Consider the following 27,631-nt stretch of genomic DNA (forward strand, 5'->3'; position numbering starts at 1 on the left):
AAAACGGATCCGTGTGCAGCCATTTTCACACGCAATGCGAAATATGCAAGTGTGAAACCAGCATAACGCTATATAATGATTGGAGCTGTGCTAGATCTCACCACAGGTTCTGCCTAAAATCACATTGTATTACCCTCAGCAGCAACAACCGACGCCGTCCATCCTCCTCCCTGTATGTTCCCTGTATGTTCCTGTCCTGAATCCTCCTCAGTCCTGACTAATACTATGCTACCAAACAATCTGCTGAGTCCCTCCATCTACTATATAATTGTCTAAGGGTCACTTCCGTCTGTCCTTCTGTCTGTCTATCTGTCTGTCACGGTTATTCATTCGCTGATTGGTCTCGCCAGCTGCCTGTCATGGCTGCCGCGACCAATCAGCGACGGGCACAGTCCGGAAAAAAATGGCCGCCCCCTACTCCCCGCAGTCAGTGCCTGTCGCCCGCATACACCCCTCCGGTCACCGCTAACACAGGGTTAATGCCGGCGGTAACGGACCGCGTTATGCCGCAGGTAACACCCTCCGTTACCGCCGCTATCAACCCTGTGTGTCCCCAACTTTTTACTATTGACGCTGCCTATGCGGCATCAATAGTAAAAAATGTAATGTTAAAAATAGTAAAAAAAAAAAAATATAAACCTGCTATACTCACCCTCTGTAGTCCACTGAGCCGCTCCCGCCGGCCGCCATCTTCCGCTGCAGTCTCCGGTGGCAAAGATGGTATGGCAGAAGGACCTGCCATGACGTCATGATCATGTGACCGCGACGTCATCACAGGTTCTGCGCGCCTGCGCTAGAAAGACCTGCCATGATGTCACGGTCATGTGACCGCGACGACATCACAGATCCTGCGCCCATACCAATGCTGGGACCGGAAGCTGCCGTGGACTACCAGGGGCCTTCGGAAAGGTGAGTATATGTTTATTTTTTCACCTGTGACAAACTTGGCTGGGCAACATACTATGTGGCTCTGTGCTGTATACTACTTCGCTGTGCAATATACTACGTGGCTCTGTGCTGTATACTACGTCACTCGGCTGTATACTACGTCACTCGGCAATATACTACGTCACTGGCCAATATACTACGTGGCTCTGTGCTGTATACTACTTCGCTGTGCAATATACTACGTGGCTCTGTGCTGTATACTACGTCACTCGGCAATATACTACGTCACTGGCCAATATACTACGTGGCTCTGTGCTGCATACTACGTCGCTGTGCAATATACTACGTCACTGAGCAATATACTACGTGACTGGGCAATATACTATGTAACTGGCCAATATACAGGTCCTTCTCAAAAAATTAGCATATAGTGTTAAATTTCATTATTTACCATAATGTAATGATTACAATTAAACTTTCATATATTATAGATTCATTATCCACCAACTGAAATTTGTCAGGTCTTTTATTGTTTTAATACTGATGATTTTGGCATACAACTCCTGATAACCCAAAAAACCTGTCTCAATAAATTAGCATATTTCACCCATCCAATCAAATAAAAGTGTTTTTTAATAACAAACAAAAAAACCAACAAATAATAATGTTCAGTTATGCACTCAATACTTGGTCGGGAATCCTTTGGCAGAAATGACTGCTTCAATGCGGCGTGGCATGGAGGCAATCAGCCTGTGACACTGCTGAGATGTTATGGAGGCCCAGGATGCTTCAATAGCGGCCTTAAGCTCATCCAGAGTGTTGGGTCTTGCGTCTCTCAACTTTCTCTTCACAATATCCCACAGATTCTCTATGGGGTTCAGGTCAGGAGAGTTGGCAGGCCAATTGAGCACAATAATACCATGGCCAGTAAACCATTTACCAGTGGTTTTGGCACTGTGAGCAGGTGCCAGGTCGTGCTGAAAAATGAAATCTTCATCTCCATAAAGCATTTCAGCCGATGGAAGCATGAAGTGCTCCAAAATCTCCTGATAGCTAGCTGCATTGACCCTGCCCTTGATGAAACACAGTGGACCAACACCAGCAGCTGACATGGCTCCCCACACCATCACTGACTGTGGGTACTTGACACTGGACTTCAGGCATTTTGGCATTTCCATCTCCCCAGTCTTCCTCCAGACTCTGGCACCTTGATTTCCGAATGACATGCAAAATTTGCTTTCATCAGAAAAAAGTACTTGGGACCACTTAGCAACAGTCCAGTGCTGCTTCTCTGTAGCCCAGGTCAGGCGCCTCTGCCGCTGTTTATGGTTCAAAAGTGGCTTTACCTGGGGAATGCGGCACCTGTAGCCCATTTCCTGCACACGCCTGTGCACGGTGGCTCTGGATGTTTCCACACCAGACTCAGTCCACTGCTTCCTCAGGTTCCCCAAGGTCTGGAATCGGTCCTTCTCCACAATCTTCCTCAGGGTCCGGTCTCCTCTTCTCGTTGTACAGCGTTTTCTGCCACATTGTTTCCTTCCAACAGACTTACCATTGAGGTGCCTTGATACAGCACTCTGGGAACAGCCTATTTGTTGAGAAATTTCTTTCTGGGTCTTACCCTCTTGCTTGAGGGTGTCAATGATGGCCTTCTTGACATCTGTCAGGTCGCTAGTCTTACCCATGATGGGGGTTTTGAGTAATGAACCAGGCAGGGAGTTTATAAAAGCCTCAGGTATCTTTTGCATGTGTTTAGAGTTAATTAGTTGATTCAGAAGATTAGGGTAATAGGTCGTTTAGAGAACCTTTTCTTGATATGCTAATTTATTGAGACAGGTTTTTTGGGTTATCAGGAGTTGTATGCCAAAATCATCAGTATTAAAACAATAAAAGACCTGACAAATTTCAGTTGGTGGATAATGAATCTATAATATATGAAAGTTTAATTGTAATCATTACATTATGGTAAATAATGAAATTTAACACTATATGCTAATTTTTTGAGAAGGACCTGTACTACGTGGCTGAGCAATATACTACGTGGGCTGTGCAATATACTACGTGGACATGCATATTCTAGAATACCCGATGCGTTAGAATCGAGCCACCATCTAGTGTATGTATAGATATATATATAATCTCAGTATATACTGCCATGGATGAAGCCAGTAAAGTATATCTTTATTTGGGACTATGGTAACTCAAATCCTGACTCCAGCACTGAAGGATGGTGTAAGGCTAGGTTCACTTTGCGTTAGGGCAATCCGTTAAGCGCATAGCGCTAGCGGATTGCGCTAACGCAATGTTTGTTTAGGGTCGGCGTTCGGCATCCCCACAAGCACAGATCCCCGATCTGCGCTAGCGAGGGACGGACCTCGGACGCACCTCGGACACTGCAAGCAGCGTCCGAGGTCCATCACAAAAGAACGGCACATCGCTAGCGCGTGCTGAAAATGGCATGCGCTACAGGCAGAAATCACATTGCTGTCAATGGGTGCGCTAACGGATCCGTTGCACGGCGTTAATTGCGATATTTTCGCTGTGCAACGCAGTCCGTTAGCGTTAACCCATTAACGCAATGTGAACCTAGCCTAACACTAATCCTTGCAGTCTGAGGGCACTTAAGGGTTAACAGACAGTCCACAGCTACCTCTCTCCTCACTGCTCCTCCCAGTCACACTTCACTAGCTGAATCTGATAAGCTGTAAGCATGCAGGCACCAGCCAAGAAAGAAAAAAAAAAAAAAAAGACTTGGAGTTGGCTTAGCTCACTCACCCTGCACTGCCTACTCCTTTCTTTCACAGGCTCAGCAGGGAGGCGGCTCTGTGTGTGGGCTCAATGGCTCCTTCAAACACATCACTGGCATCAGGAAGTATCAGAGACTCAGAGCAGGGATTGCAGGGAGAGTTGGCACCACATGTTCTAGCTGTCACTCTGCCGCCCCCTGCAGCTCTGCTGCTGAGACAAAAGATTCAACTTGGTTCATGATAGTAGCATCGCTGATTGTAGGCCAGAGTACCACTTTTTTTGCTGTCTGTAAGGGTACCGTCACACTATACGATTTACCTACGATCACGACCAGTGATATGACCTGGCCGTGATCGTAGGTAAATCGTAGTGTGGTCGCTGGGAGCTGTCACACAGACAGCTCTCCAGCGACCAAGATGCCGAGGTCCCTGGGTAACCAGGGTAAACATCGGGTAACTAAGCGCAGGACCGCGCTTAGTTACCCGATGTTTACCCTGGTTACAAGCGTTAAACTAAAAAAAAACAAACAGCACATACTTACATCTGGTGTCCGTCAGGTCCCTTGCAGTCTGCTTCCCGCACTCAGTGACTGCCGGCCGTAAAGTGAAAGTGAAAGCACAGCCGCTGTGCTCTGCTTTCACTTTACGGCCGGCAGTCACAGTGCTGGAAGCAGACTGCAAGGGACCTGACGGACACCAGAATGTAAGTATGTGCTGTTTGTTTTTTTTTAGTTTAACGCTTGTAACCAGGGTAAACATCGGGTAACTAAGCGCGGTCCTGCGCTTAGTTACCCGATGTTTACCCTGGTTACAAGCGAACGCATCGCTGGATCGCATCGCTAGATCGGTGTCACACACACCGATCTAGCGATGACAGCGGGAGATCCAGCGATGAAAGAGAGTTCTAAACGATCTGCTACGACGTACGATTCTCAGCAGGATCCCTGATCGCTGCTGCGTGTCAGACACAGCGATATCGTAACGATATCGCTGGAACGTCACGAATCGTACCGTCGTAGCGATCAAAATGTTATAGTGTGACGGTACCCTTACTGTAACTATATACAGCACTATTTAGCATTAAAAAATATAAAAATACCACATATTTGTCAGTGTGGTATTTCCGTGACAGCCCTCATATATCTGCGTGCTCCAAATTTGGTCATTGTATGCCGGTGGACCACTGTTTTTGCTGTCTGATACCCTAATTATTTACAGCACTATTTAACATAAAAAGTATAAAAAGGCCACATATTTGCCAGTGTGTTATTTCCGTGACAGCCCTCATATATCTGCATGTTCCAAGTTTGGGCATTGTAGGACAGAGGACCCCTTTTTTTGCTGTCTGTTACTGTAATAGTATGCAGCAGTATTTGGCATTAAAAAATATAAAAAGGCCACATATTTTCCAATGTGGTTTTTCCGTGACAGCCCTCATATATCTGTGTGCTCTAAGTTAGGTCATTGTACGCCGGTGTACCACTTTTTTTGCTGTCTGTTACTGTAATTATATACAGCACTATTTAGCATAAAAAAATATAAAAAGGCCACATATTTGCCAGTGTGGTATTTCCGTAACAGCACTAATATATCTGCGTGCACCAAGTTTGGTCATTGCAGGCCAGAGCAACACTTTTTTTGCTGTCTGTTACTGTAATTATATACAGCACTATTTAGCATAAAAAATATAAAAAGGCCACATACCGTATTTTTGCTGTCTGTTACTGTAATAGTATGCAGCAGTATTTGTCATTAAAAAATATAAAAAGGCCACATATTTTCCAATGTGGTTTTTCCGTGACAGCCCTCATATATCTGCATGTTCCAAGTTTGGTCATTGTAGGCCGGTGTACCTCTTTTTGCTGCCTTTTACACTAATTATATACAGCACTAATTAGCATAAAAAGTATAAAAACGCCACATATTTGCCAGTGTGGTATTCCCGTGACAGCCCTCATATATCTGCATGTTCCAAGTTTGGGCATTGTAGGACAGAGGACCACTTTTTTTGCTGTCTGTTACTGTAATAGTATGCAGCACTATTTGGCATAAAAAAATAAAAGGCCACATATTTGCCAGTGTGGTATATCCATGACAGCCCTCATACTGTATATCTGCATGCTCCAAGTTTTGGCATTGTATGCCAGAGTACCACTTTTTTGCTGTCTGTTACTCTACTTATATACAGCTCTATTTTTCATAAATTAACTTCACAAAAAAGCCCCCCAAAATTGATTACAGTCTGTTATTTCAGGCTGCGGCCTGCCTGCTGTTTGGGTTTGAAAAATCTTAGATTTTCAGGCATACTGATCAGATACTATTACGCTACTAATAAATATATTTGTGTTGAACATTTGAAAAAGTGCAGTAGCCCATTTAAAATGAGCAAGGCAAGGGGCAAGGGATGGAGAAGTGGACGTGATTATGATGGTGCATGCAGAGGACGAGGCCGTGGCCAAGGTGAAAGTGGGCAACAACTAAGACCCACATCTTCTCACTCGAACTTCCTGTCCCAGTTTCTAGGGACCACAGCACACCACTATTGAAGCCAGAGCAGTGTGAAATGGTTGTTGGTTGGATAGCGGATAATGCTTCCAGTCACTTAGCCACCACCACCACTACCACCATGTCTTCCACATGGTTAAGTCTGAGTAGCCGTGAGTGTGGCCCGGATATTCCTCACCCTGATCCTCCTTCCTCCCACCATGCCAAGTGCCCTGAGACAACTGATCCCACACTTGGACACTCTGAAAGGCTGTTCAGTTTTCCATTTCAAGATTCCGAACTCTCGGCCGGTCAACTTGAAGTGGGGCTAGATGAGATCGCATGTAGAGATGCCCAAAGCTTTGACCAACCCCGGTCACATGTAGGCGATGATGGGAAAGTGTCAGAAGAGGTGGATGATGATGAGACACAATTGCCAGAAAGTCAGGAGGAGGAGCAGGGTGCGGATGTGGAAGACGAGGTGGTGGATGACTATGTGACTGACCCAACCTGGCAGGAGGAAATGCAGAGCGAGGGCAGCAGCACACATGGGGAAGGAGGCATATCACCCCAACAGGCAGGAAGAAGCAGTGTGGTGGCCACAGACAGAAGGCGTGCATCCTTTCCCTGTAACATGAACATGAGGGAAGTTGCCATTTCAACTGTTAGATCTTCCCCAGTCTGGTTATTTTTTAAAGACTCTGCCGATAACCTCATACAGGCCATTTGCAGCACCTACCATGCCCGCATCAGCAGGGGTAGCAAAACAACCAGCCTGACCACCACCAGCATGATCAGGCACATGGCAGCAAAGCACCCGATTTTGTGGGCCGAAGCACAGGCTCCAGGAACACTGTCTGCTGGTCACACCACTGCTTCTTCCACTGTTTTGCATAGAAGCCAATCCCCAGTACACCGTGCATGTGAAGATGCCTCTAGCCCTGCACCTGTAGTGGCCGACAGTCAAGCAGCACCATCAGCAAGCCCATCCACGTCCTTGTCCCAGCACAGTGTTCAGTTGTTTATAACACAGCCTTTGGAATGCAAGTGGAAATACCCAGCCAACGCCCCACAGGCCACAGTCCTAAATTCTAATATTTCTCTTCTGCTTTTGCTAGAAATGCTGCCTTTTAGGCTTGTTGAGACGGAAGCTTTCCGCAACCTGATGGCGGCGACCGTTCCAAGGTATTCGGTCCCCAGTCGCCACTATTTCTCCCAGTGTGCCATACCGGCATTACACCAGCATGTGTCCCACAACATTACCCGTGGCCTCAAAAATGCTATTACAGCGAAAGTCCACATAACCACGGACACATGGACAAGTGCTTGTGGGCAGGGACGGTACATCTCACTGATGGCACACTGGGTTAACATAGTGGAAGCCGGGGCCCAGTCGGGCCTTGGGATGGAACACATCCTCCACATGCTGAGGATTGCTGGCCTTATGTCAATCAGTGTTTCCCACACAGTCTACAGTTCCTGCAATTCCTCCTCCTCCTCTTCATCCTTCATCTCTGAAATCAACACATCAGTCAGTAGCTGAAAGCACTGCAGGACTGCCTCAGCCAAGTGGCAACAGGCTGTGCTGAAGCTAATCTGCATAGGTGACAAACCGCACAATGCAGAAGAGTTGTGGACAGTGCTGAAAGAGCAGTCAGATGTTTGGATGACACCGCTGAACCTACAGCCAGGCATGGTCATGTGTGAAAATGGCCGGAACCTGATGGCGGCTCTGAGGCGAGGTGAGCTCACACACGTACCTTGCTTGACCTATGTGCTTAACCTCATGGTTCAACGTTTTCTAAAAAGCTATCCGGAGTTGCCGGATATAGTAGTGAACGTACGCCGTCTGTCTGTCCCTTTTAGAAAGTCAGCTACTGCTTCAGCCGCCCTTTCCTTGCTTCAGCAGCATTTGCAGCTTCCATCTCACCGGCTTGTGTGTAATGTCCCTATGCGCTGGAACTCTACCCTGCATATGTTGGAAAGGATTTGTGAGCAGAAGAGGGCAATTGTTGACTACCAACATCAACAATGCTGTCGATATTCAGTTCAGTCTCCACACATAAGACCTCAGGAGTGGACATGGATGTCCGACATATGTACCATCCTCCAAAACTTTGAGGAGTGCACCAAGATGGTAAGCAGAGATGACACCATAATTAGGATCACCATTCTGCTTCTCAGCATTCTGAAAACCTCTCTGCTCACAATTAAAGAGAATGCATTGCAGGCAGAGTACAAAGACATGGAGCAAAAAACCATACAGAGAGATTACACTCAGCCCAGCCTCATGTCTTCTCAACGTGGATTGGTAGGCAATGAGGAGGAGGAGAAGGAGGAAGAACAAGAGCTACTTTCATGCGCTATAGACGGTACTACAAACACAGCTGTCATACCGTCTGTTCAGCGGGGAAGGCCTGAGGACATGGAGGAGGAGGATGAGGATGAGGAGGACAGCATGGTCAGTTGTCCTGTTATTGAGGACACGGAAGTCTTGCCTGATTGCACTCTGGCACGCATGGCTTACTTTATGTTGCGCTGCATTTCACATGACCCTCAAATTATAACATTTTTGGGTGACACTAATTACTGGTTGGTGACACTTCTAGACTCACACTACAAGGAGAACTTTCATCTCTGCTACCAGAGGCAAAGAGATGTACTAAAATGTTGCAGCACCAGAGGGCCATTGTAGAAAATTCCCATGTGAGAACGCTGGCAGCAGACGTCATAATTTGTTGTACAACCAAGGAGTCCAAGCGAGAGAGACAGAAGTACAATACAGCTCAGGCAGGGGAACAATGGCAAAGTTCTGGGACAGTTTTCTCAGACCCTCCCATCGTGACGGCACAGAGGCAGGGGGTGCTGTCACAAGAAGGACAATGTTTAGGAAGATGGCGAGGGAGTACCTTGCAGAACATACAAACATCCTCCGTGATTCCTCTGCCTTTAAATTATTGGGTATCCAAGCTGGACACGTGGTATGAAATGGCTCCCTACACCTTGGAGGTCCTGTCCTGCCCTGCTGCTAGCGTTCTGTAAGAGCAGGATTTTAGTGCCGCTGGTGGAATTATAACAGATAAGCGCATCCGCCTGTCAATTGTAAATGCTGACAGTGTTAGGTGTCCAGTTCCCACCTCTGCACAGGGGGAATCTCGAACCATCTCCGCTGTGGTCTCCCATTCTTCTCCAGCCACAGTAGAGTCTGCTCAGCTGAGACATCGGTCCCAGCATCTTGTTCAGTCTCTCTCACTGTGCATAGGGTTACTGCTGCTTTTCTATCTTCTGCCATTGAAGCCAGTGCTGGGCAGCGGCGAGCAGATGCTTTTTGGGCTAAGTCCTGCTTTTCCCCTTCTGAGCATGCCCAGGGCAAGATCTCCCATTGGAGATCGAGGGTCACATGCTCAGATATTGCAGCAGATCCCATTGTTCCTCCAGGAAGGTCCTGAAGGTGCTCAACTTCTGTGGCAGCCTCCCATTGGTCCTTTTGGGAAGTCCTGGACATGCTGCAGCTATAAAAGGTTCGCATGACTGCACAGCCATGCGATAGTGTAAACTTGTGTACGTGTGTGTGTTGATGTGTGAAAGTCGTTCATTAATTATCCCCTCCCTTGTGTATGACTGCTCGCACAAGGTGGATGATTGCTATCTAGCGCCCGACTTAGCCATCAGCACGTAACACACAAAACAGCGTCTATTGCTGTGACCGCCAGTGCGGCGCCGTGTGCTTTCACAGTGCTTTCCTGACAAAAGCCTGGGTGGTTAGTGGCGTTCGAAAGTGCGGCACCGCACGCACTCTCATGCATCTTTATTATTATTATTTCTGTCACTCTGACACACCAGTTGCGTTGTTGAGCGCAATATTTCTATATGAACTCAAATCCTGTGTCTTGGGATTGAGTTCTGAGACTCCTTGCTTGCGCTCTTGGTGCGGTACCGCGGCCCTGTGACGCAACAGGGTTCGCCTCCTTCACACAGAGTGAGGTTATCCCGTGTGTGAATCCACACTGTACTGCCATATAGTCCGTCATTACTTGGCAGCAGGTTCCATCTCTGCACGGTGGACCCCGGGCTGCGAACGCACCTTACACTATCTTTCTTATTATTTAGTGCGTTCCGCTAGCCCTAACAGTGAGTTTTCCATGAGGTGAGTTTTTCACGTGTGGCGTGTTTTGCATGTGGCGAGTTTTGCGCATGGCGAGTTTTGAGTGGCAACTTTTGTGTTTTGACTTTTATGTGGCGAAGTTGGTGTATGTGTGGTGAAATGTGTGCTGAGGGTGATATATGTGTTCAAGCACGTGGTAGTGTTTGGTGCATTTTGTGTGTATGTTCAAATCCCCCTGTGTGCTGAGTATACTCTTTGGCGCCATTGCTCTCATTCTTTAAGTCCCCCTTGTTCACGTCTCAAAGCTATCAATTTGCCTCCAACACTTTTCCTTTCACTTTTTCCCCTTTATGTAGATAGGGACAAAATTGCTTGGTGAATTGGAATGCACGGGGTTAAAATTTCACCTCACAACATAGCCTATGATGCTCTTGGGGTCCAGACGTGTGACTGTGCAAAACTTTGTGGCTGTAACTGCGATGGTGCAGATGCCAATCCCGGACATACACACATATATACACACACACACACATTCAGCTGTATATATTAGATTTATACTGTATATATATATATATATATATATATATATATATATATATATATATATGCAGGGTCGGCTCCAGGTTTTTGAGGGCCCCGGGTGAAAGTCTCAGTGGGCCCCCCCTTTAACACATACCACGGTTCATGATCGCATATAAACACAACCATGTAGTATATAACACAGCCCACGTAGTATATAGCACAGCCACGTAGCATATAACACAGCCATGTAGTATATAACAGCCCACGTAGCATATAACCCAGCCACGTAGTATATAGCACAGCCCACGTAGCATATAACAGCCCATATAGTATATAACACGGCCCACGTAGTTTAAAGAACAGCCATCTAGTATATAGCACAGCCCACATAGCATATAACAGCCCACGTAGTATATAACACGGCCCACGTAGTATATAGAACAGCCATGTAGTATATACAGACACTTGCCCCATATAGTGCTGCACAAACATTATTGCCCCATAAGATGCTCCATACAGACACTTGCCCCATTTGCTGTTGCTGCGATAAAAAAAAAATCACATACTCACCTCTCCGTCGCTCAGGCCCCCAACACTTTCAATATTCACCTGTCCTTGTTCCAGTCGCCGCTCGATCTTCAGCGTCTTCTGCACTGACGCTCAGGCAGAGGGCGCGCACTAACCAAGTCACCGCACCCTCTGACCTGAGCGTCACTGCAGAAGACGCTGAAGACGGAGGTGGAGCGGCGGCTGGAACGAGAAGCAGGTGAATATCACGCAGCGCTGCGCTCCCCTCCCCGTTATACTCACCTGCTCCTGGCGTGGTCACTGCAGGTCCCTGGCTTCCCAGCACCGGCAGCTTCTTCCTATATTAAGCGGTCACCGTTACCACTCATTACAGTAATGAATATGCTGCTCCACCCTTATGGGCGCCTTATGGCGCTACCATGTGACTGCTCAGTACAAGAAGAAGCTGGGGAGCCGGGGACCTGCAGGAGTAGGTAGGTGAGGGCCGCCAGGAGTAGGTAGGTGAGTATAATTAGACAGCCGCCGGCCTCTCCCCCTCCCCTGCCGAGTCAGCTGCGTGATGTGCCGCTAGCTGAGGGCCCCTGGGGGAGTGGTGGTCCTAGGCACTGGTAGCTGCCTGCCCCTAATGCCGGCATTGAATGGGCCCCCTGTCTCGCCAGGGCCCCGCCACTTGCCCGGGTACGCCGGGTGCTGACGCCGGCCCTGTATATATGTATATATATATATATGAGACTTGCAGCCAGGGCCACATCTGTCAGTGCACATTATTGACCAGTCTTGTCTCTCTATCGAGGAGATGTATGGCAGCTGCTTTGAAGTCTATTGCAGCTTGGAGCCTCTTGACTGCTCTGCAGGAGATGCAACCACACATCATTCAATGTGGGCGTGTCTGCAGCACACTGGAGGCAGCCAGCACATCACAGGTACAATGTCGGCATTCTGTGTCGGGGGAGGGGCATATGCTCCGCTGTCTCTCTTCGTGTTCAGCCACTGCCTGCAGTAGTGCATGGAGATCACTATATACGTTGCTGTACCTCGGAGCTTAACTATATCGGTGGTCTGTGCACGCTGATATAATTAAGTGTAGTGTAGCTCTAGATGGGCCCCTGTGAGCTTTGGGCCTTGGGCGACCACACCCTTTGCCCCCCTGTTGACTATGATACTGAAAACTGGGCCTGGAGATTATAGGCCAGATAAACCTCAGCTGTGATTAAAATCCTTGACAGTTTCCTAAGAGACACTGGAGTATCCCTATAAGAAAAACTTCATTATCCAGCATCAACATTGTTAGGTGTCGAGTTCCTGCCTCTGCACAGGGGGAATCTCGAACCATCTCTGCTGCAGTCTCCCATTCTCCTCCAGCCGCAGTGGAGTCTGCTCAGCAGAGACGTCGTTCCCAGCATCTTGCTCAGTCTCACTCTGTGCAACAGATTACTGCTGCTTTGCCTGCTTCTGCCATTGGAGCCAGTGCTGGGCAGCGGCGAGCAGACGCTTTTGGGATCTAAGTCCTGCTTTTTCCCTTCTGAGCATGCCCAGGGTGAGATCTCCCATTGGAGATCGAGAGTCACATGCTCAGATGCTGCAGCGGTTCCCATTGGTCCTTTATTGGAAGGTCCTGAATGTGCTGCAGCTATATAAGCTGCGCATGACCGCACGGCCATGCGCTAGTGTACATTTGTAAACATGTGTGTGTGTTGTGAGTGAAAGTCGTTCATTAAAATCCCCTCCCTATTGGATGACTGTTCGCGGAAGGTGGGTGATTACTATCTAGCGCCCGACTTAGCTACCAGCACGTTACACACCATACAGCGTCTAATTCCTGTGACCGCCAGTGCGGCGCCGTGCGCTTTCACAGCGTTTTCCTGACCCAAGCCTGGGTGGTTAGTGGCATCCGCCAGTGCGGCACCGCATGCACTCTCATGCATCTTTTATTATTACTTTGGTTACACTGACACCCCACTAGCGGTGTCGAGCGCAAGGAGTCTAGTCGGACTCGGATCCCAAGTCTTGGGACTGAGCTTGGTGACTCCTTGCTTGCGCTCTTGTGTGCGGTACCGCGGCCCTGTGACTTAACAGGGTTCGCTTCCTTCACACAGGGTGAAGTTATCCCGTGTGTGTATTCTCATTGTACCGCCATATAGTCCGTCATTACTTGGCAGCAGGTTCCATCTCAGCACGGTGGACCCCGGGCTGCGAACGCACCTTAATTTATCTTATTATTTGGTGCGTTCCGCTAGCCCTAACATTACACTAGCGCCAGGGTCTGGCTAGTAATGACGGACATACAGCAATCCTTGCGGTATATCCAGAAGCTGGAGGGTAGGTTGGCGGCTCTCGAGAGCTCAACCGCAGCTGTGGATGTTACCGCAGTTGCTGTACAGGCTGCTAGCGTGGCTGCAGCAACCTTGTCCACTGCCACCCCTGTTCCGACATTATCTCGCCTCCCGCCACCAGAAAAATTTTCTGGAGATAGCAAATCTTGTAGGGGATTCGTGAGTCAGTGCTCTGTTCACCTCGAGCTCCTGGCTGCACGTTTTCCCACAGAGCGGTCTAAGGTGGGATTTATTGTCTCTCTTGTCGGACAGGGCGTTGGAATGGGTTACGTCACTGTGGGAGCGTGGCGATCATGTGGTGCAGAGTGCTCCGCTGTTTCTGAGCACTCTGAAACAGGTCTTTTTAGGACCTCAAGTCACCCATGATACTGCGCTCCAACTGCTGGCATTAACTCAGGGTGAGTCCTTGGTCAGCCATTTTGCCGTCCACTTCCACACTTTAGTTTCTGAGCTGGAGTGGTCGGATAAAGTCCTTATCCCCATATTTTGGAAGGGGCTGGCTGATCACGTGAAGGATGCTCTGGCCACTAGGGAGATTCCTGCCACACTGGAGGAGTTAATAACTATCTCTACTCGTATTGACCTCCATTTTAACGAGCAGAGGTTAGAACGAGCCCAGTGTAGGCAGAGGTTTCGGCTGGCTCCTACCTTCGCCAAACCTCTGGAATCTCCAGTCCTGGTTCCTGAGTCACATGAGGCCATGGAAGTGTCACGAGCGGGATCTAAGTCCCGGACCGCTTGTGCACTCAAGGTCTGTCATGTTTGCCAGCAGTCAGGACATCTTGCCACCAGATGTCCCCAGCGGTCGAGGAAACGTCAGCGTCTTGTGGTAGTGGGTGGAGGTACACAAGACACGGCAACATTTGCCTCCAAATTGTCCTTTAAGGGGACAATTATTATAGGCTCATTCTCCCACTCGGTAGAGCTCTGCTTGGATTCTGGGGCGGAGGGCAATTTTATGTCTTCTGCCTTCGCCCAACATCACACAATACCCCTGGTTATGTTAGCTCAACCAGTAACGGTACGAGTGGTGAATGGGTTGACACTGCCCTCACAGATAACACACCAGACCATCCCTTTTACTCTGTCCATGTCGCCATCCCATCAGGAGATTATATCTCTGCTCGTCATTCCTGAGGGAATTGATGAGGTCCTGTTGGGAATACCTTGGCTACGGTACCACTCTCCTCATATCGATTGTTCCTCAGGCAGAATTCTGGGATGGGGTGAATCTAGTGGGGGTAGGTGTCAGAGGGAGTGCGTTCAGGTTGCTACTACAGAGGTACCCGCAGATCTTTCCTCTCTCCCCAAAAAATACTGGTCTTATGCAGACGTGTTCTCCAAAAAGGTGGCGGAGACCATTCTGCCCCATCGCCCCTATGACTTTCCTATTGATCTCTTGCCTGGTGCTGAGCCTCCCCGTGGTCGAGTCTATCCGTTATCTCTCCCGGAGACGGCAGCAATGTCACAGTACATCCAGGAAAATCTGGCAAGAGGATTCATTAGAAAGTGAGTGTCACCTGCTGGGGCAGGGTTCTTCTTCGTGCAGAAGAAGAATGGGGAATTGCGTCCATGCATAGACTACAGGGGTCTTAACGCCATCACCGTTAAGAATAAGTATCCTTTGCCCTTGATATCTGAGCTCTTCGATAGGCTTCGGGGAGCAAGGGTATTTACAAAATTAGATCTGCAGGGTGCTTACAACCTGATTCGCATCCGTGAGGGGGACGAATGGAAGATGGCTTTTAACACCAGGGATGGGCACTATGAATATCTGGTGATGCCCTTCGGGTTCTGTAATGCCCCAGCCGTCTTCCAAGACTTTGTGAACGACATCTTCCGGGATATGCTCTCCACCTCGGTCGTAGTCTATCTGGATGATATTCTCATCTACTCATCTACTCTCCAGATATTGACTTCCACCGGAGAGATGTTTGCAAAGTCTTCGCTCTCCTACGGGCAAACTCCCTCTATGCCAAGTTGGAGAAGTGTATGTTCGAGCAGGAGTCTTTACCTTTCCTGGGCTATATCATCTCCGCCCAGGGATTGGCTATGGATCCTGCCAAACTACAGGCTGTGATGTACTGGCAGGAACCCCATTCACTTAAAGCGGTGCAGTGCTTTATGGGGTTCATTAACTACTATCTTCAGTTCATCCCACACTTCTCAACTTTGGTAGCTCCCTTGGTTGCCCTCACCAAGAAGGGAGCAAATCCCAAGTTGTGGTCAGAGGAGGTCTCCAAGGCCTTTCTCTCGATTAAGTCACACTTTGCTAGCACTCCCATCCTACCTCGCCCCGATGTAGATAAGCCATTTGTCATGGAGGTGGACGCCTCTTCCGTTGGTGCTGGAGCAGTCCTTTTCCAAAAGGATGCTCAAGGTCGGAAGCATCCTTGCTTCTTCTTCTCCAAGACCTTCACACCAGCGGAGAGGAAATATTCCATCGGGGACAGGGAGTTGCTAGCCATGAAGTTAGCTTTTTCAGAGTGGAGACACCTCTTGGAGGGAGCTCGCTTTCCCTTCCAAGTGTTCACTGACCACAAGAACTTGGTGTACCTGCAGACAGCCCAGCGGTTAAATTCTCACCAGGCCAGATGGTCCATGTTCTTCTCCCGGTTTCATTTCACCCTCTATTTTCTTTCTGGGCAGAAGAACATTCGGGCCGACGCTCTCTCTCGCTCCGTTGTGTCATCTGTGGAGGAGGAAGAGGAGCCTCGGCTTATTGTCCCCACCGAGAGCTTGAGAACTGTGGCCCCAGTTTCGCTAGAGTCTGTGCCTCCGGGCAAGACTTTTGTACCATCCAGTTTGCGACCGGAGGTTCTCTCTTGGGCACACTCGTCCAGAGTTGGTGGACATTTTGGTTCCAAAAGGACATCTGAGTTACTGGCGAGGACATACTGGTGACAGCATATGGCTAGTGATGTCACAGAATATGTTCGGGCGTGTGTCTCTTGCGCCAAGAAAAAGTCCCCTCGGCAACGGCCAGCTGGTTTGCTTTACCCTCTGCCGGTGGCGGACAGAACCTGGGAGATTGTCGGGATGGACTTTGTAGTGGGCTTATCCAAGTCTCGTAACTGCACCATTATCTGGGTGATCACCGACCATTTTTCCAAAATGGTGCACTTTGTGCCTCTTCCACGGCTACCTTCTGCACGGGCTCTGGCTGTGTTGTTCATCAAACACATCTTTCGCCTACATGGTATGCCAGACAAAATTGTTAGTGACCGGATATCCCCAGTTTGCGTCTCGATTCTGGAGAGAGCTTTGTCGTCTACTCAGTATTGAGTTGAATCTTTCTTCGGCATATCATCCCGAGACGAATGGGTTGGTAGAGAGGGCCAACCAGACCTTGGTCACATATTTACGACATTTTGTCTCTGCCAGGCAGGATGACTGGGCATCCTTGCTACCGTGGGCAGAATTTGCGCTTAACAACGCCGTAGCCGACTCCACCAGTCAGACTCCATTCCTCCTAAATTACGGTCAGCATCCGCGTGTTCCTGTGCCCATGCCTGTGTCTTCCGCCGATTCCAGGGTGGCAGACTGGGCTGTGGAGGCACGGGACATTTGGAACCGTACTCAGGATGCCATTCGGGCCTCCAAGGAGAGAATGAGGTCCTCCGCCGATGCACGTCAGCGCCCCGCTCCGACCTTTGCTCATGGCGACTTAGTGTGGCTCTCCGCCCGTAACATCAGGCTGCGTGTTGAGTCCACTAAGTTTGCACCTCGCTACTTGGGTCCCTTCAAGGTCCTCGAACATGTTAACCCTGTGGTCTACCGTCTGGCCCTTCCTCCACGCTTAAGTATCACTGACACCTTTCATGTGTCCCTCTTGAAACCCGTATACATGTCCCGGTTTTCCGAGTCATCTGCCGGGACATCGGGTTCGTCTACGGACGATTACGAGGTGAACGCTATTTTGGGGTGCAAGGTGGTACGTGGCAAAAAATTCTATTTGGTGGATTGGAAGGGTTATGGCCCAGAGGACAGGTCCTGGGAGCCTGCTGAACACATTCAAGCCCAACAGCTCATTGCTGCCTTTGAGCGTAGCGAGGTTCAAGGAGGGGGGCCATGTTGGGTGTCGAGTTCCCGCCTCTGCACAGGGGGAATCTTGAACCATCTCTGCTGCGGTCTCCCATTCTTCTCCAGCCGCAGTGGAGTCTGCTCAGCAGAGACGTCGTTCCCAGCGTCTTGCTCAGTCTCACTCTGTGCATAGGGTTACTGCTGCTTTGCCTGCTTCTGCCATTGGAGCCAGTGCTGGGCAGCGGCGAGCAGACGCTTTTGGGACTAAGTCCTGCTTTTTCCCTTCTGAGCATGCCCAGGGTGAGATCTCCCATTGGAGATCAAGGGTCACATGCTCAGATGCTGCAGCAGTTCCCATTGGTCCTTTATTGGAAGGTCCTGAACGTGCTGCAGCTATATAAGCTGCGCATGACCACACGGCCATGCGCTAGTGTACATTTGTAAACGTGTGTGTGTTGTGAGTGAAAGTCGTTCATTAAAATCCACTCCCTATTGGATGACTGTTCGCGGAAGGTGGGTGATTGCTATCTAGCACCCGACTTAGCTACCAGCACGTTACACACCATACAGCGTCTAATTCCTGTGACCGCCAGTGCGGCGCCGTGCGCTTTCACAGCGCTTTCCTGACCCAAGCCTGGGTGGTTAGTGGCGTCTGCCAGTGCGGCACCGCATGCACTCTCGTGCATCTTTTTTTATTACTTTGGTTACACTGACACCCCATTAGCGGTGTTGAGCGCAAGTAGTCTAGTCGGACTCGGATCCCAAGTCTTGGGACTGAGCTTGGTGACTCCTTGCTTGTGCTCTTGTGTGCGGTACCGCGGCCCTGTGACTTAACAGGGTTCGCTTCCTTCTCACAGGGTGAAGTTAACCCGTGTGTATATTTTCATTGTACCGCCATATAGTCCGTCATTACTTGGCAGCAGGTTCCATCTCTGCACGGTGGACCCTGGGCTGCGAACGCACCTTAATCTATCTTATTATTTAGTGCGTTCCGCTAGCACTAGCAAACATGTTTTATGAGTGATCATTCCTGTCAAACTAATCTGGTCATCTTCTATGATGAGATAAGTTCCTGACTGGACCAGGGAATTATAGTGAATGTTGTCTATTTAGACTTTTCTAAGGTGTTTGATATGGTGCCATTCAAAAGGTTGGAATATAAAATGAGAATAATGGAGGGGAAAATATGTGTAAATGGGTTAACAACTGATACAAAACAAAGTGTGGTTTATTAATGGAACACACTCGGATTAAATCACGGTTAACAGTGTGGTATAACAATGGTCAGTATTGAACCTGCTTCTTTTTAACATATTTATTAGATTGGATCAATAGCGCTGACAGCAAAACCAGGGATAAATAAACATCCAAAAATCTTCTTTTTTCGATCTACGTGTTACACCGCTGATCCAGCGCCTTCCTTAGGCTCGTACAATACAGGTGGTGAGGGCTAACTGATATACATTTCCCGATGACATCCAAAATCAGGTTTAATTAATTACTATACAACAACATGTACTATCAATCTTAAGAGCAGAATTATGAAAAGAATTAACAATACCAATGTAGAACATATGCTTAAAACACCCCTTTCCTATAAAAAAATATATATTCATTTCATTATTTTATTCACTTTTTTTTAATGAGAACTAGAGAGGAAAACATACTAATAATAATAATTATTGCAGTAAATAAAAAAAGATCCCTCAAAAGGAATCCTTAGTCAAACACCTCTCACTGAATAGTATTTTCTATGCAGTCATTGAGGTCCTCCTTCTGTGGTTGCCATCCTTATTGTGTTATTAACAATTGCATAAGAATTCAATGAATTTTTCTAACAATATATCTGTTTCAATTTTTTTGTATTTCTTTTCCCTGAACTTTCTCTAAAATGGCAGCTTTCTTGAAAAACTCCCTGTCGGATGTGCAATTTTTCTAATCCGCTGTATTGGCCACAAGGGGTGTTTTGAAATCCACTTTAGGTAGTGACTGCTAGAGAATTCCAGGTAACTATTCACATCAGCATTTTAGAAAAATGTTGAAGTGTGAATAGCACGCTGCTCTCCATTGTAGATAACCAAATGCAGAAATGTAATTCTCATGGTGGAGAAAAAAAAAAGTAAACTGTGACCCCCAAGAATTATTATTAAGTTGATGTACAAAAGATGTTGCTTCTTCAGGTATCCCTGTACAATTGAAAAAAATAAATTGTTTATTAATGTTTTATAAAATAGGATGGGGGGTGAAGCAATATGATGGGACTCCAAAAGCCTCATAAATAGTTTGGCAAAACTGGGCACAAAGCAAGTCCCCATCGCACAGCCCCTCAACTGCCAGTATGTCACACCCTCAAAAGAAAAAATATCATGTTCTAATACAAAATGAATGCTATTTAATAAAAAGCTGTTCTGTCTCTCAGGTAGGAATTGATCCTGATCTAAGAAATATTTAATGGCTGTAAGACCCAAGTCATGTTTAATATTAGAAAATTTACATCCAAAGTAAAGAGTGAAAAATCACAGAGTAATTTAATCTGTCTGAGATGGGAAGAATCATGTATGTAAGGCTGGTTTCACATTTGCGTTTCTTGCCGCTGCGTTTTAGCGCAAAAAAAAAAAAGGCATGCGTTTTTTTTCCTATACTTAACATTAAAAACGCATGCGTTTTTTGCATGCGTTTTGCCACGTTTGACAACGCATGCGTCTTTTCTATGCTTGCGTTTTGTTGCGGAAATGCAACATGTAGTAATTTCTAGAGGTGTTTTTTTGCCACAAAAAAACGTATTGCTGTCTATGTAAATGCATGTGTTTTTAAGCACATGCATTTGGTTGCGTTAAAAACGCATGCGTTTTCATAGAAAAATACAAGAAAACACACTGATAAGCCACCCCCCACCATAAAGGTGATAAAGGTATCCTAACCCTAACCCTAACCCCAGGGATCCTAACCCTAACCCTAACCCTAGGGATCCTAACCCTAACCCTACCCCTAACCCTAACCCTAACCCTACCCCTAACCCTAGGGATCCTAACCCTAATCCTAACCCTAGGGATCCTAACCCTAACCCTAACCCTAGCTATTTCTCTTTATAGTGGGTTTTCTAGTTGATTTTGATGATTGGCAGCTGTCACACACTTCTCATCTTGCGTTTCAAAAACGCAAACACAGGAAAAAAAGCATGTAAACGCATCAAAACACCGCTTTTTTTACCACATGCAAAAACGCATGCGTCTAAAAAACGCAGCGTTTGCACGCGTTTACATGCGTTTTTTTCACCACCTGCGTTTGCGTTTTAAACGCTGCGTTTTTAAACCAAATGTGAAACTAGCCTAAGATGGTATCTGGGTGACGTTCGGGTAAAAAAATAAATCAATGTAATATGACAAATTGGCAGTTATGGAATTAATCCCAGAAATTATTGGGCGACCTGGAAGATTTGTGAGGCTTTATGTGAGGTTTTATGGATCTTGGACAAAAATAAAAAAAAAGTGGTAGTGAGTAGCATTTGATAAATAAAAAAACTTTCTTCTTTTCATTTAATACATTTTGTTTGTTGGCTGCATTAATCAAGGATAGGTAGTCCTTGTAGTATTGTGTTGGTGGATCCTCAGTAAGTTTGGAATAATGATGGCTATAGTTGAGGATCCTCATCCCTTCCTCCTAGTAGACTGAACAGTTCATGACCACGACTCCCCTTCCCTTATCAGCGGCGCTAATTACCGAGATTGTCCCTTACCTCAGATTGTGGGATAGTTTTTAATTCCTTTAATAACAGGTAATGAAATGTTTCACTAGGACTACCTCAATGATAGATTGGGTAGAATTGGGATTTTGGTTAAACATCTACATGTAATGGAGTAAGCCCTGAATCAACCTCCAAAGAAGATGTATTTGAATCCTTTAAAGTCTTGTTATTTCTTTTCTTTCAACAAAAAATATCTACTTAAAGTCAATTTCCTTCCAAAAGAATTTAAATCCAGAAACAAATCAAGTGGATTTGCCTTGGAAGTAGGACAAAAAGATAATTATTTATTGAGTGGTTTGATTTCATCTGGACTCAAAGGGTGTTCAAATAGATTCAAAATTCTCAGATCTTCCTTTTATTGGATTAGCTACGCAGGAGGAGCTCTTTGAGATTTTTTTCTTCTTAGCGCCTCCCTTACATCCCCTAAAATATATATTTTTTTATGTGGGTCGATTGAGGTTGGGAGTGGATAGCGGGAAAAAATGAAAAATGTAAGTCTGAATGACAGAGATCTGTCCTTCAAGTTTTCCCCACATGATGTCCCAATTAGATATCCCCATGGAATTGCCGGCTATAATACTTTCAACCTGATCTCATGAATCACAGACATTATTTATGGTTGGTCCTGAATTGTCCCAACCTGCATGGAATTTAACTTTGGTAAGTGGATGGCCACAGTTTCAAGGTACACATTACTATCTATGGAGTCGAGTGTTTCAGATGTTATTACCTTCCCTATTTTGCCATACACTGTGTTGGTTTCGTATGAAAGGGAGACAACAGAAGAGTTCCTCTGAATATTTCCCTTGTTAAAAGATTGATCCAATTGTGTATTTAGAATATTCACCTGCAATCCCAAAGGCTCAATATAAGAGAACTCTGTGCAGTTCACCTTCGTAAAGAGAGAATGCATGTCTGGAGATGAAACTGCCTCTATGGAAGTGCCAAGGTCTAATTGTAGTCCGGAGGGATGACTGGATGTATTATTAGAGGACTCTGTACAGGTCCCCTTGAAAACTCTGTAGGGTAATCAACACAGAGAAGGATAATTGAATGTTACTGAAGGATATATATAAGCTGAAGGGTTGGGCTGAGAAATGGCAATTGAGATTTAGTGTACATGAATGTAAGGTTATGCACTTTGGCGAAGGGAATAAAATGCATAATTATGTACAAAAACACACTGGGTAAAACTGTTACTGATAAAGACTTGGTTGTATGGATGGACGACAAACTCCACTTTAGTGATCACTGTCAGGCAGCTGCTGCCAAGGCAAATGAAAAATTGGGATGCATTAAAGAGGCATAGATGCTCATAAGGAGGACATAGTTTTCCTCTATAAGGTCGGCGTCACACTCGGCGTAAGACAATACGGTCCGTATATTACGGCCGTAATACGCAGAAAAGTCCCCAAAATAGTGGTCCGTAGCTCCTCCGTAGGCAGGGTGTGTCAGCGTATTTTGCGCATGGCATCCTCCGTATGTAATCCATATGGCATCCGTACTGCGTGTTTTTCTCGCAGGCTTGCAAAACCAACATACGGATATACAAGGGATCCATGTGTAAAAAAAAACATAAAAACATATATACTGTCTATATATATATATATATATATATATGTCTGTTCAGTAGACACATATATGTATATATATTAATATTTCATACAGCGCGAGATAGCATTAAAGCCGGTAATTCAATTGCCGGCTTTTGCTATCTCCTTCCTAAACCCGACATGATATGAGACATGGTTTACATACAGTAAACCTTGTCATATCCCCATTTTTTTTTGAATATTCCACATTACTAATGTTAGTAGCGTGTATATGCAAAATTTGGCCGTTCTAGCTATTAAATTAAAGGGTTAAATGGCGGAAAAAATTGGCGTGGGCTCCCGCGCAATTTTCTCCGCCAGAGTAGTAAAGCCAGTGACTGAGGGCAGATATTTATAGCCTGGAGAGGGTTCATGGTTATTGCCCCCCCCCTGGCTAAAAACATCTGCCCCCAGCCACCCCAGAAAAGTCACATCTGGAAGATGCGCCTCTTCTGGCACTTGGCCACTCTCTTCCCATTCCCGTGTAGCAGTGGGATATGGGGTAATGAAGGGTTAATGCCACCTTGCTATTGTAAGGCGACATTAAGCCAAATTAATAATGGAGAGGCGTCAATTATGACACCTATCCATTATTAATCCAATAGTAGTAAAGGGTTAAAAACAAACAAACATTATTAAAAAGTATTTTAATGAAATAAACACAAAGGTTGTTGTAATATTTTATTCTACGCTCAATCCATCTGAAGACCCTCGCTCTGTAACAAAGAAAAAATAATAAACCAACAATATACATACCTTCCGAAGATCTGTAACGTCCCACGATGTAAATCCATCTGAAGGGGTTAAAATATTTTACAGCCAGGAGCTCTGCTAATGCAGCGGTGCTCGTGGCTGCAAAACCCCAGCGAATGAATGGAAACTAGGTCAATAATAATAATAATAATAATAATCTTTATTTATATAGCGCCAACATATTCCGCAGCGCTTTACAGTTTAACAGTTTCAAACACAACAGTCATAGGTAACAATGTTAACAATACAGTAATAAAGCAAAATAAGACTACCCTGCTCGTGAGAGCTTACAATCTACAATGAGGTGGGGGAGATACAAAGTACAGGTGTGTATTTACAATGATGTATTTACAATGATGGTTCAGCCATCTTCAGGGGGTGGGGGGTAGATGGAGATAGTGAATGGGCTACACACACACACAAATAAAATGACTGATTAGGGAACGTGATAGGCCGCTCTGAACAAATGAGTTTTGAGCGAGTGCCTAAAACTATGCAAGTTGTGGATGGTCCTAATATCTTGGGGTAGAGCATTCCAGAGGATTGGCGCAGCACGGGAGAAGTCTTGGAGTCGGGAGTGGGAGGTACGGATTAGTGCAGAGGTTAGTCGAAAGTCGTTTGCAGAGCGCAGCGGTCGGCTAGGCCGATAGACAGAAATGAGGGAGGAGATGTAGGGGGGTGCCGCACTGTGGAGAGCTTTGTGGGTGAGAACAAGTACTTTGAATTGTATCCTGTAATGAATGGGCAGCCAGTGTAACGACTGGCGAAGAGCAGACACGTCCGAGTAACGATTAGCCAGATGAACAACCCTGGCTGCTGCATTAAGGATAGACTGGAGAGGGGAAAGTCGCGTGAGAGGGAGGCCAATTAATAGAGAGTTGCAGTAGTCCAGGCGGGAGTGGATTAGGGCGACAGTGAGAGTTTTTGTTGTCTCCATGGTGAGAAAAGGGCGGATTCTAGAGATGTTCTTTAGGTGTAAGCGGCACGAGCGGGCAAGAGATTGTATGTGGGAGGTGAAGGAGAGATCGGAGTCAAAAATAACACTCAGACAGCGTGCCTGCTGCCTAGGCGTTATTATGGTGCCACCCACGGAGAGGGAAATGTCAGATTTAGGGAGTCTAGTAGAAGGCGGGAGCAGAAGAAGTTCAGTTTTGGAGAGGTTGAGTTTCAGATAGAGAGCAGACATGATGTTAGAGACTGCAGACAGACAGTCAGTGGCGTTCTGTAGTACAGCGGGGGTAAGGTCAGGGGCTGACGTGTATAGTTGTGTGTCATCGGCATAAAGATGGTACTGAAAGCCAAATCTGCTGATGGTCTGTCGAATTGGGGCTGTGTAGAGGGAGAAGAGAAGGGGGCCAAGGACTGAGCCCTGAGGTACCCCGACAGTGAGAGGAAGAGGAGATTAAGTGGAGCCAGAGAGCAGAACACTGAAGGAGCGTTCAGAAAGATAGGAAGAGAACCAGGAGAGAGCAGTGTCCTTAATGCCTAGTGACTGGAGCCTAGAGAGTAGGAGAGGGTGATCAACAGTGTCGAAAGCTGCAGAAAGATCGAGAAGAATGAGCAGAGAGTGGTCACCGTTACATTTTGCTGTCAGAAGGTCATTGGTCACCTTGATGAGTGCAGTTTCTGCTGAATGTAGGGGGCGGAACCCGGACTGTGAAGGGTCTAGGAGGGAATGAGTGGAGAGGTAACGGGTTAGGCGGGAGTAGACTAGGCGCTCCAGGAGTTTTGAGATGAAGGGGAGATTGGAGACCGGTCTGTAGTTGTTTGCGCATGATGGGTCAAGGGTGGGTTTTTTTTTAGTAATGGTGTAAAGAAAGAGTGTTTGAAGGAGGAGGGGAAAATGCCAGAGGAGAGGGAGAGATTAAAAATTGTAGTTAGGTGAGATGTGACGACTGGAGAGAGAGACTGGAGGAGGTGTGAGGGAATGGGGTCGGTGGTGCATGTAGTCGGACGAGAAGAGGAGAGGAGCTTGGAGACTTCTTCTTCTGTGATGGGATCAAATGCGGAGAGTGAGCCAGGGGAGATGCAGGGAGGAATGGGAGTCATTGCACTTGGTGTCTGGGAGCGGATTTCCTGACGGATATTGTCTATTTTCTCTATAAAGTGGGAGGCCAGGTCATCAGCACAAATGTCTGTGATAGGGTCTTGTGCTTTTGGCCTGAGGAGGGAGTGAAAGGTGTTTAAAAGTTTCTTGGGGTTGTTGGATAGTGAGGAGATCAGAGTGGTGAAGTAGGTCTGTTTGGCAAGGTGAAGGGCAAAGTTATAGGTCCTTAAAATAAATTTGAAGTGTATGAAGTCTTCTGGGGTGCGAGTTTTCCTCCATAAGCGTTCAGCACTCCTAGAGCATCGCTGGAGAAATCGGGTTTGCGATGTGAGCCAGGTCAATGACCTGTAGTTACCTTCATTCGCGGTGAGGCGCCCTCTGCTGGTTGTCCTCATATGAACTCGAGCCTGGGAGCTTTCTAGGAAAGTTCCCATGCTCGAGGGACAACCAGCAGAGGGCGCCTCACCGCAAATGAAGGTAAATATAGGTCATTGACCTACTTTACCTTCATTCCCCGGGGTTTTACAGCCACGAGCACCGCTGCATTAGCAGAGCTCGTGGCTGTAAAATATTTTAACCCCTTCAGATGGATTTACATCGTGGGACGTTACAGATCTTCGGAAGGTATGTATATTGTTGGTTTATTATTTTTTCTTTGTTACAGAGCGAGGGTCTTCAGATGGATTGAGCGTAGAATAAAATATTACAACAACCTTTGTGTTTATTTCATTAAAATACTTTTTAATAATGTTTGTTTGTTTTTAACCCTTTACTACTATTGGATTAATAATGGATAGGTGTCATAATTGACGCCTCTCCATTATTAATTTGGCTTAATGTCACCTTACAATAGCAAGGTGGCATTAACCCTTCATCACCCCATATCCCACCGCTACACAGGAATGAGAAGAGAGTGGCCAAGTACCAGAATAGGCGCATCTTCCAGATGTGCCTTTTCTGGGGTGGCTGGGGGCAGATGTTTTTAGCCAGGCGGGGGCTAATAACCATGGACCCTCTCCAGGCTATTAATATCTGCCCTCAGTCACTGACTTTACTACTCTGGCAGAGAAAATTGCGCGGGAGCCCACGCCAATTTTTTCTGCCATTTAACCCTTCAATTTAATAGCTAGAACGGCCAAATTTTGCATATACACACTACTAACATTAGTAGTGTGGAATATGCAAAAAAAAATGGGGATATGAGATGGTTTACTGTATGTAAACCATGTCTCATATCATGTCGGGTTTAGGAAGGAGAAATGAAAAGCGGCAATTGAATTACTGGCTTTAAAGCTATCTAGCGCTGTATGAAATAATATATATACATATATGTGTCTCACTGACATATATATATATATATATATATATACATACCTATTCTATGTGTCCACATTTATTCTACCTATTCTACTGTATGCTGTCAGTGTGATTTTACTGTACACCGCAATGAATTACCGGCTTTTCTCTCTAACACCGCTGCGTATTTCTCGCAAGTCACACTGCTGGTCCATGTGTAATCCGTATTTTTCTGGCTTCCATAGACTTTCATTGGCGATTTTTTTGCACAATACGGTGACAAACGCAGCATGCTGCGATTTTCTACAGCCGTAGAAAGCCGTATAATACAGATCAGTAAAATACGGCAGATAGGAGCAGGGGCATAGAGAATAATTGGGCCGTGTGTAATGCGTGTTTTACGGATGTATTTTATGCGCTCATACGTCCGTAAAACTCGCTAGTGTGACGCCAGCCTAAAAGTCACTAGTGAGACCACACTTAGAATACTAGGAAAATTCTGGTCTCCGGTGTAAAAGAATTACATGGCTGAACGAGAGCGGGTGCAGAGAAGAGCACCCAATGTTAT

At 46.5% G+C, this 27,631-nt stretch overlaps 1 protein-coding gene across 1 annotated transcript in view; it reads left to right on the forward strand.

Annotated features, from left to right (window-relative positions):
• Positions 1-7,812: 7,812 nt before the first annotated feature.
• Positions 7,813-27,631, forward strand: part of LOC138681287 (antigen WC1.1-like) — a 273,048-nt gene continuing 253,229 nt past the window's right edge. The window contains exon 1 of the mRNA XM_069768718.1: positions 7,813-7,861. Within this exon, the coding sequence (XP_069624819.1) occupies positions 7,813-7,861 (49 nt within the window). The remainder of the gene's footprint in view (positions 7,862-27,631) is intronic.

The sequence above is a fragment of the Ranitomeya imitator genome, chromosome 1 (assembly GCF_032444005.1).
Source record: "Ranitomeya imitator isolate aRanImi1 chromosome 1, aRanImi1.pri, whole genome shotgun sequence".
Lineage (NCBI taxonomy): Eukaryota > Metazoa > Chordata > Amphibia > Anura > Dendrobatidae > Ranitomeya > Ranitomeya imitator.